Raw genomic sequence first — 19,724 nt, 5'->3', positions numbered from 1 at the left:
GCAGCAGACTGACCACATGGAATCCAGTCGCAGACCTCATGGTGACAGTAAACATCTGTGGGCTACCCCCATGGCAGGGACTTTGGAAGTGGTGCCAGGTGAGCAGGACAAGGAGCTGCTAGATACAGGCCGGAGTTTTAGAGGGACATGTTTATTAGATGCACAGAGGGAAGTCCACCTTCCGGGCAAGTGGAACAACTTGGCAGATGTGACTGAATCACATGTTAATGTTCCTCCCTGGTGCAGAAGAGAGGAGGTCAACTGCTACACTGTGCCAGTCTGTGCCCAGCAGAGGACACAAAAGTTACCCTCGGTTAAAAAGACATTAGTGTTACTGCTGCTTTTCAAGGGACTCTTTGCTTTGTATTCTGAGTCTGAGCAACAAACTCAACCACAATGAAACTCAAGGTAGCCTTACAGCTGCAATGGTACCGCTGAAAGCATGTGGAGATTCTGGACAGTTTAAACTAGTTAGAAAGTGAGACCTTCTGCGACTGCGGAGACTGGCATGCTTGCAACACCTAGCGCTGAAATCCTGAATAGTCACTTGGAAAATCGGTTTGCTGCTGAACTCAGTGTGGGAAGGAAAATGGAGGAGGGAACATTCGTAATGCAGATGGGCCTTTTCCCCATCGTGGGTTTTGGAGTGGCTTTGCCACCTGGAAGCTCAGTCTGTAAACATGCCCATGGAGAGAGGTTGGGCTTTTCCACTTTCTCATTCGCGTCACTTGTAAGTTCCTGTTTCTTCAAGGTTTTTTTTTTCTTCCTGTTCTGCCCATGTTTTGCCCCCTCTAGTGGTTGATTCAATATTACACTGGTTGATGTCCAGCATAAAATCCTGCGGTTTAAAACTGCAGAGAGGTATGCTAGGCATAAAACGTGTGCTGCTGAATTGACCACTAGAAGGAACGGAAACAGGAATTTACATGCATGAACTTACATGCAAGGAAAATGAGCATTTGGAAAAGTCTCAGCTCCTTTAACCTGCTGTGCCGGAAGAAGAATCTGAAGAAGAAAACAGTGACTCATGAATACTCCTCCCCCACCACATATTTTGTTCATCCTTAAGGTGCGACTGGACTCTTGGACTGATCCTGCAGTTATGATTTGCTGGCATGTTCCCTTGGCATCAGATTCTAAATGTAGGCTCTGAATTTGCACCTGGCATTCTTCACCTGTGGGTTCCTCCTATCACTGGTCAGGACTCCAGTTCTGCATTTTCATTGGGAGAGAGGGTGGTACCATCTCCTGTTGTGCCCCACCTTTTTCTGGTCTAAGCATGTGCAATAATGTACTTGTGCCATAATGTAACCAAAAACAAAGAAAAAAAATCGCACCCCTGTAGCCCTAAATTCCCATGGCACTTGAATCACCCAAGCCGGGGGGAGGGGTTCCTGTGTCGATGTGCAGTCAATCACCATGCATGCATGAAGACAATGCACGTCAGCCACCATTACACAACTCTTTGTCTGCATGAAAGTTACAAAGTGCCCCGTTGCACCTGAAATCATGAAAGTTAAGTGCATTTAGATGCTGGAAGGGGAGACGGGGGAGGGATGTGGACTCCTTGTGGGGAGAGGAAGGGAAGGCAAATGGAGGCAGCTTTGAGACTCCTTTGGGTAAAGAAAAGCAGCATATAAGAACCAACTCCTCCTCCTTCTCCTTCTCCTCCTCCTCCTCCCGTATTTGTAACTTCAAAAAGCTTGGGTGCACCCCTGACTGGGACTCCTCACGATGCCAGAGAGGTCCCTTGCCACTGCCGCAACCCTGGGTGGGCTTCTGGGTGGGCTTCTCTCCTGGCCCTTGACTCTCCGCCAATTGATTTCACCCCCACCCAGCCCGGAATCTCGTCTCCCCACGGCGGAGGCGCGAAATGTCAGACAGGACCTTAGCAGCAGCAGACGGCGTACATTCCAAACAACGCCAGATGGATTTTTATATTAGCTACTATTTCATGTTCAAGGCACGGCGACCGCGTCACTTTTTTTTTTTTCCGAAAGGAAAAAAAAAAAGAAAAAAAAGCAGCCAGCCAGCCAGCCTCTGAGCTTCTGCCATGCTTGCTTCACCGAGATTAATTCTGCAAAATTAATTGGGACAAGATTGAAAAGGAAATTAAAATGCAGCTGAGTGAACAGGCTTCGCAAACACCTTTTCTCTCTCCGCCCGCTCCCTCCCTCCTGCTGTTCAACTGTTCTCCCCCCCCCCTCTCCCAAAAAAAGACACAAAGCTTTATTTAGCCCCCATATTTCCAGTGGCCATAGGTGAGTTCTGTTGCCACGCAAAGCGATTTACGAAAGGAGGAGCCCGAAAGCCAATGGGCTACGTGCGAGGAAGTTGCGTCAGAGCTGCTGAAGGGAGTGAAAACCAGGTCACGTTGTCACGTGGCCGGGAAGGGAAGGACTCAAAGGCAGGCGCGTGGCTAGGTGGATGCCGATAAACATTCCAAGCAGCCGTACCGAGATAACGATAAATCACTTGATTAGCCTAAATAATAAGCGGCAGCTTTAAAGCTACGTGCCGGGCGGAAATCTAGAATGATGCGTTTAGGAAACCGTCCTATTGGCTGGGATCCCGCTTGTGGCGATAAAGGAAGTCAAGGGTCCCTTTTGACCACCCGGAAAGGACAAATGCGATGTGGAACAGGGGCTGTTATAAAGAGGGGGGGTCTAGCAAGGTTGAATGCAAAGCCTGGCTGGATCCCATCCATCCTAGACATTAAAAATTAGTCAAGGAACAAAGTTGCCAGCACAAGGTGTGTGTGTGTGGGGGCTCACCAGCCATGTAAGGAACGCCGCTGCTGATGTGCAGAAGTTACTCCCCATGAACCTTTGGTTTAACCAGAAAATCTTACCCAAATGAAGAAGAAGAAGAAGAGTTTGTTCTTATATGTCTCTTTTCTCTACCCGAAGGAGGCTCAAACGGCTTATAGTCACCTTCCCATTCCACTCCCCACAACAGACACCCTGTGAGGTGGGTGAGGCTGAGTGAGTCCTGATATTACTGCTCCGTCAGAACAGCGTTATCAGTGCTGTGACAAGCCCAAGGTCACCCAGCTGGCTGCATGTGGAGAAGGAGTGGGGAACCAAACCCAGCTTGCCAGATTAGAAGTTCGCACTCCTAACCACTACACCAAGCTGGCTCTCTTGGTCGAGCATCCTCAGGGAGATGCTGGTGTCACTTCCAGGCACACAGGACATGACATCGGTGTATCGGGACACTGCCTGTTGCTCTCCAATTTCCCACTTATTTTTCTCTTGCAGCTCAGCTGAGTAGCAGCGGGAAATGACCCTGGCAGAGAGGGATCCTCCGCCACCAGGGAGGAACCTGGCAAGATGGTTAATGAATGGGCAAGCAATGACCAAGCACCCTTTGGGCGCCGGCACCAAATTATCTGGAAGAGCTGGCCTTAAGTAAAATGAATGGAGGAAAGGCTGTACAAATTCCCATCTTGGTGCGGTGGTTAAGATCGGTGGCTTCTAATCCTCTGCCAGCTGGGTGACCTTGGGCCAGTCCTGTTAGAGCTGTTCTTGTAGAGCAGTTCTGTCAGAGTTCTCTCAGCCCCACCGACCTCACAAGGGAGAGAATGGGAAGGCGATTATAAGCCACTTTGAGACTCCTTTAGGTAGTGAAAAGCGGGATAGAAAAAGCAACTCTTCTTCTCAAATTACTGTACGAATGATTAAGGCTACATATTGGCAACAGAGTGGGAGGGGTGGTGGTGGACAAATTGAAGAATGGTTGACTTGAAAGATGGTTAAAATGTTCTGAATGACTAATTATATTGAACCAAAGAAAAGGAAGAAAAATGGAAGCCTTGAAAAAAAAAAGAAAAACTGGAGACAAACCAGAGGCAATTGTATTATTTCGCCTATTGTTATTGGGTGTGAAGTCGTGTTCGACCCATTGCGACCCCATGGACAATGATCCTCTAGGCCTTCCTGTCCTCTACATTCCCCAGAGTCCATTTCGCCTATATGGGATGTAAAAGACCGTTTTCGGTAAGGCCGGCAGCTCAAGGCCAGCCACTGGGATCTCTAAAGACGTATAGACCCCGTTGTATGGTTCTTTGAATCTTCTGATTTTATTTATTTACATTATTTTATCTACGCCCTGCCTTTCTCCCCAGTGGGTACCCAGAGCTGCTTAGGTCTTTCTCCTCTCCTCCAGTTTGTCTTCACAACAACCCCTTGAGGTAGGCTTGGCTGAGGGCATGTGTCTGGCCCGAGGTCACCCAGAAGGCTTCCAGGGCAGATGTGGGGATCCCAAGCTGGGTCTCTGCCATGCTGATGCGCTTCACTGCAATGCCACACTGGCTCCCTGCAACATTTTACAGTCTGCGTCTTGGTATAAAAATTAATTTAGGTGAAAAAACCTCTCCACTTAACCGGGACGCTTTCCTTTTCATTCTCAAGAGCCAGCTGTTGGAAAGAATTCTCATTTACCTTAGTGTTGCAATGATGCCAAAAAGCCCGTGGAGAAACAGAGGGGAGGGGAAAGAGGTTTTGTTCTGAAGCTGGAAATTCCATGGAGGAATCGCAGGACCATGTGCTTGGGTTGTCTGGACTAAGAAACACCTGGAGACTTTGGGGGTGGAGCTAGGAGTGTGTGGGATTTGGGGGCAGAGAGGCACCTCAGTGGAGTGTAATGCTATGGGGTCCTCCCCCCATAGCAGCTATTTTCTCCAATGGAACAGATCTCTTTATGCTGGAGTTGAGCTATAATTCCAGCCCCACCCCCCTGGGTCCTACCTGGAGGCTGGCAGCCCTACTCATGACACTCATACCTTGCCTTTCTCCCACCACACAACAAGTTTATTTACATGAGGGGTTCCCAAGACCCGTGTAGGCACTGAAGAGGACCAGAAACTCAAAACTTCATGCCATTTATTTTACACATCAATCATTGTCATGTGGTAAAAATTACCCAATCACCTTCCAGTGTTATTTGAGCCCCTCCCCCGAAGTCCAAAATAATTTAAAAAAAATTACCACAATTGCGTTGTAACACAAAAGCGTTACAACACAAACAAGGGGATTAAAAAGTGTGGGCTGTTTTATTGTGCCATTTCCTCCCCCACCACATGTGCAGAATGTCCCCTATCTCAGTTATAGCAAGATAAAACAAAAGAAGGAAAGGTGGTGACCAAACATGGTGGCGGGCGGTTGCTAATTTGTTACTTTGGCATTGCGTTGTAACACGATCAGACCTTTTTTTTTTTTTTTTAAGTTTGTGAGGATAAATGACTGAAGTGCCAGTAGGTGGGGAGGGTGGGATCAATGCCCAATTGGGGATGGCCCAAGTTTCCCCCCTTACAAGGGGCTCATCCCCGACATACACCAATGGATCCCGGGACAAAAAGGTGAATCCAAGTGAGGGCCTGAGTCAGGCCAGGCCTGGAACCACCCTGGACCAGGCCTGATACCATTCAACATCAGGAAATAGCTCCATGTACAAGCAAGCTGTGATCGCAGCCTAATCCGTCATGTGGAAGACATCCCAGAGAACACACAACTCAATTGGTTTTGGCCAAAGTGACTACCCAGCAAGAAAGACCTCTTTGTTTACCATCTTACTTGTTCCTGCCCCCCACCTGTCAATAGCACCATCAATTATTTTATTCACCAGCATGTTTGTGGCAAAGACTCTCCTTTACCAAGGAGCATTCCCTTCCATGCCTCTCACGTACCACACCTGGCCAAACAGCCTAATTCCCTTTGCTGTTCTTGAGTGATTACGGACCCTCTCTGCCTCTTGTCCAGAGACTCAGGCAGACTCCGTGGTGGAGGGTTTTTGATCGCACCAGACTGCAGTGGGAAAGTGGGGCTCCACAAAAGAGTAGGGGGAGATGGGGCTATTACCTACACCTGTGGTTTCCAAATGTTCTACCTTCAGGGAATCACATGAACGCATGGTCAGATCCTTGGTCTATCAAGGACATGTGGCAGTGGATCTCCACAGTCTCCAGCTGAGGTAAGTTACATAACCATCAGCCTGGTCCTCTCATCTGGAGATGCCAGGGATCAAAACCAGGATCTTCTACGCTCTCTCACCAAGCCACAGGACCAGCCTGGTCTTTCCATATCATCTCCCCTGCTAGGAAATCACACCATGCTGTAATTGACCCCTTGGCCTTGGACCTCTGGAAAACAGAAAGGGCTGGAGAACAGGCTTGCTAATGATGCTGTAGGAACTTCCCTATGTCTATGGTCTTTACCATAGTGATTGGTGAAATTCCTAGAGCGTCATGCAGAAAAGTTGCCACATCCTCCCCAAACTCTACCCTGCACAGGCATTGCTCTCACAATCTCCAAGCACAGTTGTATCCATGGCAGTGTGATCCTAAACAGAGTTTTGACTTCAGACCTTGACTTCAATGGTCTTAGAAGGGTGCAACTCGGTTCAGAATAACAGTGTTGGCCCATTGAAGCCAGTGTTACCTAATCTGATGGATATCAGCTCTCTAAGCTCTGATGTTCAGATCTTTCCATATCACCAGCTACTAGAGCATTTTAAATGGAGGGGCCAGGGATGGAACCTGAGACTTTTACAACACAGATGCTCTACTGCTAAGCCGTGGCACTTCCCTAAACTGCTGAACGCAAAGTGGGCGTGGAATGCTCGCACCCAACACTGTGGCAGTCAGACCATGCGGTTTGTGTACCTTGCTGATGATGTAAATCAGATCTCCCCGCTGGAAGGACAGCTCATCAGGGTGGCCACCGACACAGTCCCACAGGCCTTGGTAGTAGTCTGCGTAACTTCTCATGAAGAAGTCTTCTAGAAGCAGAGCAAAAGAGAGACCGGGAAATGTAATTGCCTTCGAAGCAATGGAGAAAATATGGGCTTCATTCCACCTTAGATTGAAAGGATGTCTTAATCTTGGGTATTTATCCAAAACGCGCTGCCCTTAAGCCTCATCTTCTTGGGTACCGGCCTCTGCTGGCAGCAAAAGCAGGGAGTGCCGCTGTGTGCCTTGAAGCCAACACTGTGCATGCGCAAGGCGTGCTGGTTTCCGAGAGCATCTAGAATCTCTCCAGATTAATAAATGCCAAAGCTGATTCTTTGTTCCCAGCTCCTTATTCGCATTCGTTCCAAAATTCTCCTCCAAATGTCTCTCCAGAGTTCGGAGCTGCTTAATAACTTGTTTCCAAAGAAGAAGCGATGCATTAGGAGGAGTTCGGCGTTCTGTTATTTACAAATTTTATTTTAGAGCCCTTTTCATTTGTTCCTCCTGCGTTCGGCTTTTCACGTCCGTGCTGATAAAAACACTGAAAAGAAGCAATTGCGATGGGACCGTGTTTACCGCTTAAACCTCTGAACAATTTCTCACCAGGTTTCTCTGCTTGCAGTGTTTTATCAGCACACACATATACATCAGGAACATGGGGGGTGGCGGGTGGGGGGGGCAGGAATTCAACAAATAAAGAGAAGGAATTAAAAACAGCAAGAAGATGTTCATATTCCAATTCCATCCTTACGTTCAGAAATTGTCCTGGGTCGATTATGCATGAGAGGTTTCCTCCGCTGTAACTTGGAAAGGTTGCCAGCTCTGCTTGGGAAATTCCTGGAAATTTTGGGGATAGAGCCTGGAGGGCAGGTTGTGAAGGGGAGGGACGTCAACCAGGGTTTAATTCCAGAGAGTTTGCTTCCTAAGGCAGCCATTTTCTCCAGAGGAACTGACCTCTGTTACCTGGAGACTGGTTCTAATTGCAGGAGATCTCTAGCCAGCCCCCAGAAACTGGTGACCCCACCAAATCCTCATTATTTTGTACAACCTCTTGTTGAGCAAGATGTGTCCAGGCCAAGATTTATGTATAAGGAACTGAGCATCTTTGCTTTAGGATGCTTAGGGCTAATCCTACGTTGAGCAGGGGGTTGGACTAGATGGCCTGTATGGCCCCTTCCAACTCTATGATTCTATGATTCTATGATTCTATGATTCTATGATTCTATGATTCTATGATTCTATGATTCTATGATTCTATGATTCTATGATTCTATGATCTGCACCCAGAAATAAACTTCAGCCAATGCCAGACTACCAATGGGAGATTGCTCCCTTTCAGATGATGGCCCATAGCTTTGCTTCCCTTTTTTTTTTTTTGGCACATATTGGACAATGCACTTTCAATGCAGTTTAGAAGTAGGTTTTCCTGTTTCACATAGGGGCCCCTTCGGAAACCATTGTCTAATGCACTTTTGGTGTGCTTTTGCAGCTGGGTTTTCCTGTACAGAACCAGGAAGATCCACTTCTAAAGTGCATTCAAAGTGCATATGCGGAAAGGGCCAAGAAAACCCAGCTGCAAAAGTACATTGAAAGCGCATGAGCCAATGTGTGTGGAATGGGAATGTGTGAAGCTAGTGTGATGTAGTGGTTAGGGTGTCCAACTACAATCTGGGAGCCCTGGGTTCAAATCTCCACTGTGCCCTGGCAGATCTTAGGGTAACCATGGGCCAGTGGGACATACTCTCAACTCAGCCTGTCTCCAGAGCCGGGAGAAAATAGCTGCTTTGGAGGGGGGACTCCATGGCTTTACATCCTGCTGTCCTCCCCTCCACAGGGCCCATCCCCAAATCTCCAGAAGTCCTAGAGCTGGTGGCCCCACCCCACCCCACCCCTTCCCATTGCTTGCTAACCTCAGCCTGGCAACCCAAATTTCAGATCCTGCCCTCCTTGTGCTTAATTGAGTAGATTCTCTGCCACTAATCCAGCCCTGCTGTGTTATGTAACAAGGGGCACATATGTCGAAGGGAGGGGGGAAACGCCATTTGGAATGGGATGTCAGGGACTCTGGAACCACCACCCCCCCGGATTAGCATGGCCAGTTTTAGATTGCCTAAATATGCCAAGGGCGTTTGCGGAAACGGATAACGGCTGAGGAGGGAGAAAGCCAGTGCCGGCAACCACACATGAAAGAAAGTAGGTCTGCTTGCTTTCAGCTGAGATATTGGAAAGGGAACAGGGGGACAGCAGGAGCAGTAGGACCAGGAAGGGAGTCCAGGAGCTCATGTAGAAAATTAAAACACAGCTCAGGGCTCAGGACTTCCGACCGAAAGAGAAGCGAGCCAGGGCTCATCTCTAGCCAACTGTGAAGTGGGCAAAAGGACAGATCCAGTTCTCCCACTGGTTTTCTTTTCTCCTTTTTGAATTTCCGCTCCATTCTCCTTTCTCTGTTTTTCTTCGCTCTGATCAACTTGCTCTTTCTCTTCTTGGCTAAGAGTGGTTGAAAGTGGCAGCAGGGGGTTGATTCTCAGCTCCTCCACACGCAGCCAGCTGGGGGGCCTTGGGCTCATCACAGTCCTGTTAGAGCTGTTGTCACAGAGCAGTTCTGCAGGAACTCTCTCAGCCCTACCTACCTCACAGGGTCTGTTGTGGGGAGAGGAAAGGAAGCTGAGTGTATGCCACTTTGAGACTCCCTTGAGCAATGAAAAGCAGGGTAAAAAAAAACCCCTCTTCTTGTAAAAAAAAAAAAAATTAAGAGCACAGCTATTTTGTCTTTCCTGAAACTCAGAGGGTTTGAAGAAGAGTTGGTTTTTATACATTGCTTTTCTCCGCCCTAGGGAGTCTCAAAAATGGCTTACAATCATCTTCCTTTCCTTTTCCCACACAGGCACCTTGTGAGGCGTGTGAAGCTGAGAGAGTTCTGAGGGAACTGTGACTGGCTTGGGTCACCCAGCAGGCCTCATGCGGAGAAGGAAGAAGAGTAGGGTTTCTAATATCCTACTTTTCTCTACCTGAAAGAGTCTCAAAAAGCCAGATGGGACTGAGAGAGTTCTGAGAGAACTGTAACTGGCCCAAGGTGACCCAGAAGGCTTCATGTAGAAGAAATGTGGGAATGAAGCTGGGTTATCCAGACTGGAGCCCACCATTCTTAACTACATTGGCTGTGATGTACAAAGGATCCTGGAATCCTCTGTAATTCTGCTTAGCTGTTTCTCACCGGTTGATTCAAGTAAGAAGAACCAAAGCAAAAAGGACAGCTGGCCTGAAGCAAAGAGTTATCCTTAAAAATTGCGGGGGGTGTTTCATTGGAACCTTCAGCGCTTCCCTGCATTTTACTGGAAATGAAATCCATTGGCTTCTTAGGTACAGAGCAATAGCTCCCTCTGTCCCGATTAAAATGCCATCAGTTTATTGAATTTCCCTTGGACTTCCTTGGAGGTCTCACTGGGGAAAGGGAGCAAAAGCAACTGACATCGCTTGCTGGTATTGCTTCTCTTTAGAGGTCTTGAAGCAGAAGATGGAAGGTAAAACTTGGGTTTCTAAAAACTGGGTTTCTTCCTTACTGGCATTCGGTGGCAGCTTTCTTTCACCTGTGCCTGAGGAGGAGCCTCCAAATTCCCTTTGAAATTCTACTGAGTCAGAAGTCAACGGAAGTGCCAGCTCAAAATGGAGTTTCCTTCAGCCACTTGACAAGCCCCCCCTCCCCGAAGTGAGATGTTTTGCTAAACCTACGCTGCTAAACAGTTACGATCTGTATCTTGAGAAGAATTACATAGAGGGAAATGTTCAGTAAAGATGACAATTAACTTATATGGTGCCCCTCCCTGCAATTAAGCCAGCTTAAACAATGCAACAAAAGAACAATAAAAGCATATTAGAAACCATTAGAAATAATTTTCTGAAAAATTGAGATGGTAGGGGGGAAGACCCATGAAGCGCACTTAAAATGAATCTAACAGTGCACGGTTCACTTTAATCAAGAGCTGAACCCCAGAAACTGTCAGCTTAGAAACACATAAAGCAATGATACATTGCAGACAGCTTCTGAGCATAGGAAGAGTGCTTTTCTTTTACTACTGAACAGGCCCCAGGCCATCTCTGAGCATCTTTGGGTAGAGAAGGAATTGGCTTTATACCTCACTTTTCACTAACTGAAGGAGTCTCTAAGTGGCTTACAAACACCAACAAACACCCTGTGAGGTAGGTGGGGCTGAGAGAGTTCTAAGAGAACTGCTCAGAGAGAACAACTCTGTCACTGGCCCAGGGTCACCCAGCTGGCTGCATGCTGAAGAACGGGAATTGATCAGATTCTGTCACGCTTAACTGTTACACTACCCAGGCTTTTGACCATGGAATTGGGCTTTCTGTGGTTTTTGGCAGATTTAAGCCCATGGACTCCTCTTCTCACCCTGACCTGGGTAGCCCAGGCTAGCCTGATCTTATCAGATCTTGGAGCCTAAGCTGGGTCACCCCCGGCTAAAATTAGGCTGGGAGACCAGGGCCCATTCTGCACATATCGGATAATGCACTTTCAATGCCCTTTTGCAGCTGGATTTTCCTGTGCGGAACAGGGAAATCTACTTCTAAATGGCATTGAAAGTGCATTATCCAATGTGTGCAGAGTGGGCTCAACCTGGAACATTGAGGTTGCTACACACAGAGGCAGGAAATGTCAGCTTTCCGCAGGGCCTGTAAAATGGAGTTCTTCCACCAGGCGTTTGGTTGGGGCCAGGGTAGACCCTGGTATTTCCATCAAGGACCCTTCCCAAAGTCTATCAAAGTCTATTAGAGTCTACTAGACCGCACCCACTCACTCCTGATGGAAGAAGACCCGGCCTCCGTCTGAACGATGTGGGATGGGATAGATTATTGGTGTTTTTGACCACTTGCTTGTTTTACTGTAAATTGGGCTTTTATTGTATTTTAATGTTTTATTCTGTGAACCGCCGCGGGTTCCTAGGAAATGCGGCGGTATATAAAGGGAAATAACAAATAAATAAAACGGCAAACCGATTTGGAGCATCGCTTGCCTTGAAAACACAACCGGCTCACCGCAGCCTGATGGCACCGCCCGCCTTCTGCTAGAAATCAGCTCTTGCCATCAACACCTCTCTTAAAAGAGCTCTCCACACGCCCACCCAGACCCCCACTCCCCTCAAATGCTTAATGCTGCAGCTGCACCACCTCCCACCACATTAAAAAAAACCCTGGGAGCTCTGTCTGAGTGTCCTTGACGAACCGCAGCTTATTTACACCCGGCTGTTTCCTGTGCCCAGTGCCAGAGACGACGCCCAGAATGGCAGGAAGCCCCACCTAAGTGCTTCTTTCCTGAACTGAGCCAAGAAGATTGGGGGCTGGGGCTGGGGGGGGGGAAGCAGGTGGGCCAGTGTGTGTATCTGGAGAGAGGGTGGTGGGTGGGACAGGGCTGGCTCCAGGAAACAGGCTTTCCGCTCAACTCTCATATGGCCTGAAGGCTGAAGGAGAGAACAAGGGTGGGAGTGAAGGCCCTTCATCTACTCTGGAAGGGAAGGCGGCCGGCAGAACTGGAGGAAGGCAGCTTTCCAGCCTTCTCTCCCCCTTCCTCTTGGGGCTGTGACTCTCTTTCTGCCCTGCCGTTGGCCTGATTCGCCACCTTTTCTCCCTTCCCTGAGCTCCCTCTCTCTTTTGCTTTCCTCCTTCCTGGATTGCTCATGCCCCTCCACCCTACAGTTTACAAGTCTGGCAGGCACCAAAAAGCTTTTTTGGTGCCTGTTTCCTAAAGGAAAAGGAGGGAGGGAGGAGGAAGAAGGTTCAAAGCACTTGTGTGTGTGCATGTGGAAGGGGTGGAGGGATACTCGGCACCAGGATGCTGGATCAGGCAGCTTGAGGAAAAGGAAGCCCTGTGTCAACCGTATTGCTTCATGGATTTGGGGAGGAGGGGAGCAGCAAACTTTTGCCCCCCCCTTTCAAATTCTGCAATGTGAAAAGAAAAAAAAAGAGTGCCACTGTCAGAACTAGGAAATTCAGTTTTGGTTACTTGGCTGCGATTGACAGGGATCATCAGAGGATCATATATGTATGCTTTGTCAACTTGGAAAATTAAACCAGAAGCCAGTGGCAACTTAAGGACTAACAAAATAGATTCGGGTGAGTCGCCGTGTTGATCTGAAGCGATGGAACAAAGTATGAGTCCAGCGGCACCTTTAAGACCAACCTAGTTTAATTCTGGGTATAAGCATTTGCTTATAAGCACGCTTCTTCTGATACGTTTTTCAGATATTCAAACATGCTCTGTTAGAAGTCAGAACTCGCTTTGTCAGGTGCATTAGCGCATGCATCCATAACAGTTCTGGATGTGCACGTTATGCCTCTGGAGAAGTTGGCTCTGACTCATACTACACCAGTTTGGTGCACTGGTTAAAAGTGCGGACTTCTAATCTGGCATGCCGGGTTCGAATCTGCCAGATGGGGCTCATCTCATTACAAAGCAAGTGATCCCCACCACTGTCTTCCCATGGCAAAGAAAAGAAATAAAGGAGGAGATGACCCATCAGATAAAGGGGGACTTGCTCTCCTGGGGTTATTTCTGGTTCTCTTGGGTACTCCATTGTTCATCTACATCATGGGTAGTCAAACTGCAGCCCTCCAGATGTCCATGGACTACAATTACCATGATCCCCTGCCAGCAAATGGACTGCAATTTCCATGAGCCCCTGCCATCATTCGCTGGCAGGGGCTCATGGGAATTGTAGTCCATGGACATCTGGAGGGCCGCAGTTTAACTACCCCTGGTCTACATGTTCCTATTTCATCCCAAGAATTTCAGGAGGTCTACATCATTCCTGTCCAGCAGGATAGCAGAGGGATCGCTTGCTTCCCATGATAACTTCAAACACTTTTCGATGAGTAAGGGGATATTTCCAGAATCGAAAAGGAAAACCATTGGTTCCTGGTAGGCTCCAGATTAGGGTGAAACCAGCACAACTGAAAGGCTCTGTGAAAATTCCCCTAATTCCTTTGACCTCCCAGAGACCGATGAAGTTCCAAGAGAAGAAACTGGTAGAAAACAAGCCAATGAACCAACATTTGGGGAACAGGGATGGAAACTGAGATTTGGTGGCGTTGAATTGGTTATCTACTTTCGACATCTTGGGATTGGAGCAGAAGAATAAAAACAATCCAGGAAGGCTACAAGGTAAGGCTGTCAACCAATTAAAGTTTTTTTGAAGCATAATTAATCATCTAGCTTTTAATTGACTGATTAGATGTAAGCACATTTGTATGCTGCCAAAACCCCAACACAGGTAACCGGGAGGAAAGATGGAGCTGCTCTGAAGTGTGAGAAAAATGTACACTTTTTATCAGCTAAAGTGAGTCATTTGGGCTGGAGAGGACGGGCATCGTCCCCCTATGGCTTTTCCACCTAATTTGGAGAAAAGAATCTTCACGATTGAGGGCCTTCGAAAACAAACAAGACTGGGGACGATCAATATGAGAGGTGGACATTTGAGAAGAAAATTAACATTTGTTTCAACCAAGCACTGCCACCTTTAGCTGCCTGAGGTTCTTATTGTGAAAAGGAGAGCAAAAGGAAAGAGGCTGGAGCCCAGGCCATTTTAAGTGTCATGGGACAAGAAGCCAAAGTTTGTGGTCAGATATATAGCCAACATGGAGCTACATCCACGTTTTGCATTCTGACAAGTATACTTGGATAAATCACATGTTTCAAAACCTATCTGAGGGACCGCTTGTCTTCTTATGCTCCCTTTGCTCTGCAGGTACTAATCTGTTGGAGGTTCCTGGCCCGAAGGAAGTCTGCATGGCCTCAACAAGGGCCAGGGCCTTTTTGGTCCTGGCCACAACCTGGTGGAATGAGCTCCCAGGAGAGTTCAGCAGGCCCTGTAAAATGGAGCTCTTTCGCCAGGTCCTGGGTTGAGGCCAGAGTTAAGATCAAAGTGCCCCCCCCCCAGGGGTAGAACATGCACATCATTGTCCCCACCTTGGTTGGTCTGCTCAGGAGATAGAGGGTATTAATTGGCTGTCATTCTTAGAGGATCAGTTGGGTTTTTTATTGGGGTTTTAATTAATTTATGAATGTTTTTACTGTAAGCCACCAGGAGTCCTTGGAGAAATAGCGGGGTATAAATCCTGCCATAAATAAATAAATAAACAAACCTGGGTTTGCCTCACATATATATTTAAGCATTAATGTTAGGATTGCTAGGGTTGAACCACAGAGACGCAACATGTGAAGGGATCTTAAATGGAGATTTCATTTGGGCCCCAACCCGATCCTCTTTTACTGGCCCCACTGACCTGTCTTCTCCAGCCCTTCAGTGTCTGGAGCCATCAAGCCAAGTTCCTCATCTGAAAGGAGATAAAAACCAATAAGGAATTCCAATCGGCACCTGCTGACTGGGACAGACTGCTGGTGATGCTGGAGATCCATGGCAGATCCAATTACAAATGTGTAATTCCGCTCTGAAAAACAACTACGGGGACCTCAATATAGATCAGGGCTACAGCAGCGCAGAATGGGTGGGGGTGGGGATAACTTCTCCCCCATACGTTGATTCCTGACCAAAAATGATTGCCATCTCAAATGGCTGCTTCGTTTTATTAAAACATTTATTATCCTTTACAACAAAATAACATTTCCAGTGTAGTGGATTAAATTTGCCCTTGCAGCCATGCAAAGTGATAGGCATCCCTCAATCCTAGAACCCTCTCTAGAGAAAACAGGGATTTTGCCAAGCTCCCAGTATATTCAGTTAAAACAAAGTATCTATTGGCCAGTACCTGTGACCCCACCACCACAGTCCTTCGCCATCGCTGGAGTAGTTTTTCAACTTTTTTTTTTCTTTGTGAATTTATTTTGCAAGGCAAACAATGGACATATATACAAATACTTGTATTTATGCTGCTTAATCCCCCCCCTGAAGATTTAAATGCAAGGGGAGGGACAAGACTTAGAGATGACCCTGTATCTTTCTGTCTGCCTCTGTATGTTATTGATTAGATCACACACATAGATGAGAAGAGTGGGTAGCTAATGCTTCATGGGTAAAAATACAAGCCCAGCAGTTACACAATGCGTTGTGGCTAGGATCAATCAAAATACCACAATTTTTGGACAATTAAGCAGGCGCTACATGGCATCCTGTAAGGTAGTGATCCCCAACCTGTGGGCTGCGGACCACACGTGGTCCGTTAACTAATTGGAAGTGGGCCGCGAAGGATGCCTTCTCTCCCCCCCGGCCCTTTACAACACACTTCGGGTGTCATTGTCTCCCATCACTCCCAGATGGGACTATCTCGTTGCAGAGAAACAAGCTCAGGGTTCCCATTGATTTGTCATTGTCACGAGTTAAAATTTCCATGAAAATAAAATGTTCCTTATGTTCATTGTTGTGGCGTGTCTGTATCTTATTTTGAAGGGATGTTTAAACATTACCATAGTGATCAGAGAGCGTTAGGGCAGTGGTTGAGAGTAGAGGAGTAAACTACCCCCCCCACCGGGCCTCATTAAAATTGTCAAGCATTGAGTGGTCCCCGGTGATAAAAAGGTTGGGGACCACTGCTGTAAGGCAAAAACAAAACATTTGTCTTTATTTCCCCCCTCTGAATAATTCTTGGGACACCTTAACTGTTAAAGGGTAAGAAGGAACTGGGGCTGACTTCTCTACCTAACTGGTAATTGCAAGTACCTCCGAGAACAGAATACTTTGACAAAGTGAATCTACTGCTCATAATAGAATCCAGAAGCCCTCCTCAGCCACTCATGGTTGGTGGAAATGAAGACTATCAACATAATGCTCTCCTGTTGCAAAGTCTGTTTGATTTGACAAGCGGAAAGCTTCCCTGACAGCTTGATTATCTTGCGTCTTCCTTCAATGTCTTTGAATTCTAAACCAAGCAACCAGGCACAGGAATAAGCAAGATAGCAACATTAATATTAACCTGCAAAGGTAGTGTTCTTATTAATTGTTGTTGTGTGTGCCTTTTGATCTGCCAGTAAACACATGCAATTGCTAGTGGGAAGTTGATTTCAGATGTTATGGCAGCTGGATGAAGCAGTGACCACACAGAATCATAGAATGACAGTTGGACGGCACCTCCTGGATCATCTAGTCCACTATGCAGGACACTCACAGGACACTCACAACCCTATCGCTCATCCATTGTCACCTGCCACCCCCTTGAGCCTTCACAGAATCAGACTCTCCATCAGATGGCTCTTCAGACTCTGTTTAAAAATCTCCAAAGATGGAGAACCCACCACCTCCAGAGGAAGCCTGTTCCACTGAGAAACCACTCTGACTGTCAGGAACTTCTTCCGGATGTTTAGACGGAATTTCTTTTGCATTAATTTCATCTTCTTCATGAGAAGATGGTTCCGGCAGTGGCAGCCGAGTCACCCTTCATCCCTTGCTGCCTCTCAGCAACAACCTAATAGCAAAGTTTAACATATAGCAAAAGGAAGGGAAAATGGGCTATCACCTGCTAGCAGAGGGAGGCCATATTTTAAAACATGCCCCATAAACCTATCAATTGTTATTTAAGGCAGTAATAGCAATCACTTGTTATAGCGTCGTAAATTTACATGGCACTTTATAAGCATAACACAAGCAGGGAAAAGCTTCCTTAGCTTTGACAAGTATCTCCGGTCTCACTAAAGAGAAGACAATGAATGAAACACACTGTCAGGGGGATTATGGAGGCCAGGGGAAGAGGAAAGGAAGGGTGGAAGGGGGGGGGTGTAGGCTTGTGGGCGGAAGGAGGGCCTGAGTGGAAGGGGGAGGAAGGATTCCAGAAGGAAAAGAGGACAACGAAGACAAAGGGTGGACATGGCCCCCCTTTACCAAATGACAATTGAATAGGGCATATAAGGGACTTGGCGAGTGGAGCCTTGATAAATGGGGGGGGGGGATTTCACCATCTTGCCCCCATCCCGATTTTCTCTGTGGATGCCTGGCAAAGCCCACTGGCAGGACGCTGAAGTGATTTCCTGCTTGGTAATGGTTGTCTGTATTGATGTCCTGCTGTCAGGAGATCTTACCCGCCCACCGCCAAGTCCGCTCTGGAACACTAAGTGCCAAATTTTTCCAGTGGATTGATGGCAGTGTGATGCAGTGGTAAAAAAGGCAAATGCCATTTTGGGCTATATCAACAGGGGCATCACATCAAAATCACAAGATGTCACAGTCCCATTGTATATGGCACTGGTCAGACCACACCTGGAGCACTGTGTGCAGTTCTGGAGGCCTCACTTCAAGAAGGACGTGGATAAAATTGAAAGGGTACAGAGGAGAGCGACGAAGATGATCTGGGGCCAAGGGACCAAGCCCTATGAAGATAGGTTGAGGGACTTGGGAATGTTCAGCCTGGAGAAAAGGAGGTTGAGAGGGGACATGGTAGCCCTTTTTAAGTATTTGAAAGGTTGTCACTTGGAGGAGGGCAGGATGCTGTTTCTGCTGGCTGCAGAGGAGAGGACACGCAGTAATGGGTTTAAACTTCAAGTACAACGATATAGGCTAGATATCAGGAAAAAGATATTTTCACAGTCAGAGTAGTTCAGCAGTGGAATAGGCTGCCTAAGGAGGTGGTGAGCGCCCCCTCCCTGGAAGTCTTCAAGCAAAGGTTGGATACACACTTTTCTTGGATGCTTTAGGATGCTTAGGGCTAATCCTGCATTGAGCAGGGGGTTGGACTAGATGGCCTGTATGGCCCCTTCCAGCTCTATGATTCTGTGATTCTGTGTAGGATTTCCGGCTTTGCATTGGGAAATACCTGAGGATTTTTGTAAGGAAGTCTGAAGGGGGTGATATTTGGGGGAGGGGCAAGATTTCAATGGGATCTCAGGCCATAGTGCTCACCTTCCAAAGCAGTCATTTTCTCCAGGCAAATTGATCTCTGCTGCCTGGAGATCAAGAATAATCCCAGGAGATCTCCAGTCCCCACCTGGAGGGGGGCATTACTATGGCCGTATGGATAGATGTTACCCACTTCTGGTTAGGAATACGAAACAGGGAAAATGCTTTCCCTGCTGGTGCACAGGGGGAAAAAATCAGAATATTTTGGATTCGGTCCGAGTTGATTTGGCTGTATTTAAAAGGGTCTGAAGTACCCTTCCCTGGCACAGATTCGGCTGCATCCCAAAAGGTCAGAAAACAGCTAGCTCTTTAAACTTTGGGGAGGACAGGTATGGAGTTCCCCATGCCTCCTTTCCCTGATGCAAACCGGCTCTCTCTGCTTGAGGGAAGGCGGGGAAGTGTGCCAAACAGATGATCTTGAGAGAGAAGCTGTTTTGTGGGCCCTTTAAATGACCCCCCATTTTCTCAGGCAGCAGAGCCTACTGCCTGAGAAATTGGAGGCATTTAAAGGACACGCAGTAATGGGTTTAAACTTCAAGTACAACGATATAGGCTAGATATCAGGAAAAAGGTTTTTCACAGTCGTTCAGCAGTGGAATAGGCTGCCTAAGGAGGTGGTGAGCTCCCCCTCACTGGCAGTCTTCAAGCAAAGGTTGGATGCACACTTTTCTTGGATGCTTTAGGATGCTTAGGGCTGATCCTGCGTTGAGCAGGGGGTTGGACTAGATGGCCTGTATGGCCCCTTCCAACTCTATGGTTCTGTGATTCTATGATGCCTCCTCCCAGTTTCTCTTAAACACCTTCCCTGCTTTCTCAGGCAGTTCCTTCCCTTTCCTCTCCCCACAACAGACACCCTGTGAGGGAGGGGAGGCTGAGAGAGCCGAGATATCACTGCTCAGTCAGAGCAGCTTTATCAGTGCTGTGGCGAGCTCAAAGTCACCCAGCTGGCTGCATGTAAAGGAGGAGCGGGGAGTCAAACCGAGCTTGCCAGATTAGAAGTTGGCACTCCAAACCCCTACCCCAAGCTGGCTCTGAGGAACCACTCTGTCAGGAACTTCCGGACGTTAAGCTGACCACTCTTTTGCATTAAACTCATCGCATAGGTGGCCTGTACGGCCCCATCCAACTCTCTGATTCTGGTCTCTGAT

The 19,724-nt window shown here is 47.5% G+C and overlaps 1 protein-coding gene across 5 annotated transcripts in view; it reads right to left on the bottom strand.

Annotated features, from left to right (window-relative positions):
• The window catches only part of SKAP1 (src kinase associated phosphoprotein 1), a 351,262-nt gene that overhangs the window by 39,954 nt on the left and 291,584 nt on the right, over window positions 1–19,724 (bottom strand). Inside the window, exons 11-12 of one of the 5 annotated variants that reach the window (XM_077315029.1) lie at window positions 15,020–15,070; window positions 6,662–6,777 (exon numbers count right to left, since the gene is read on the bottom strand). The exons of 1 other annotated variant lie outside the window; for it this stretch is intronic. In XM_077315029.1, the coding sequence (XP_077171144.1) occupies window positions 6,662–6,777; window positions 15,020–15,070 (167 nt within the window). The remainder of the gene's footprint in view (window positions 1–6,661; window positions 6,778–15,019; window positions 15,071–19,724) is intronic. 3 more of the 5 variants (XM_077315030.1, XM_077315031.1, XM_077315032.1) reach the window with 3 other exon arrangements.

The sequence above is a fragment of the Paroedura picta genome, chromosome 16, assembly GCF_049243985.1.
Source record: "Paroedura picta isolate Pp20150507F chromosome 16, Ppicta_v3.0, whole genome shotgun sequence".
Classification (NCBI taxonomy): Eukaryota; Metazoa; Chordata; class Lepidosauria; order Squamata; family Gekkonidae; genus Paroedura; species Paroedura picta.
This window is presented reverse-complemented; position numbering and strand designations above follow the sequence as displayed.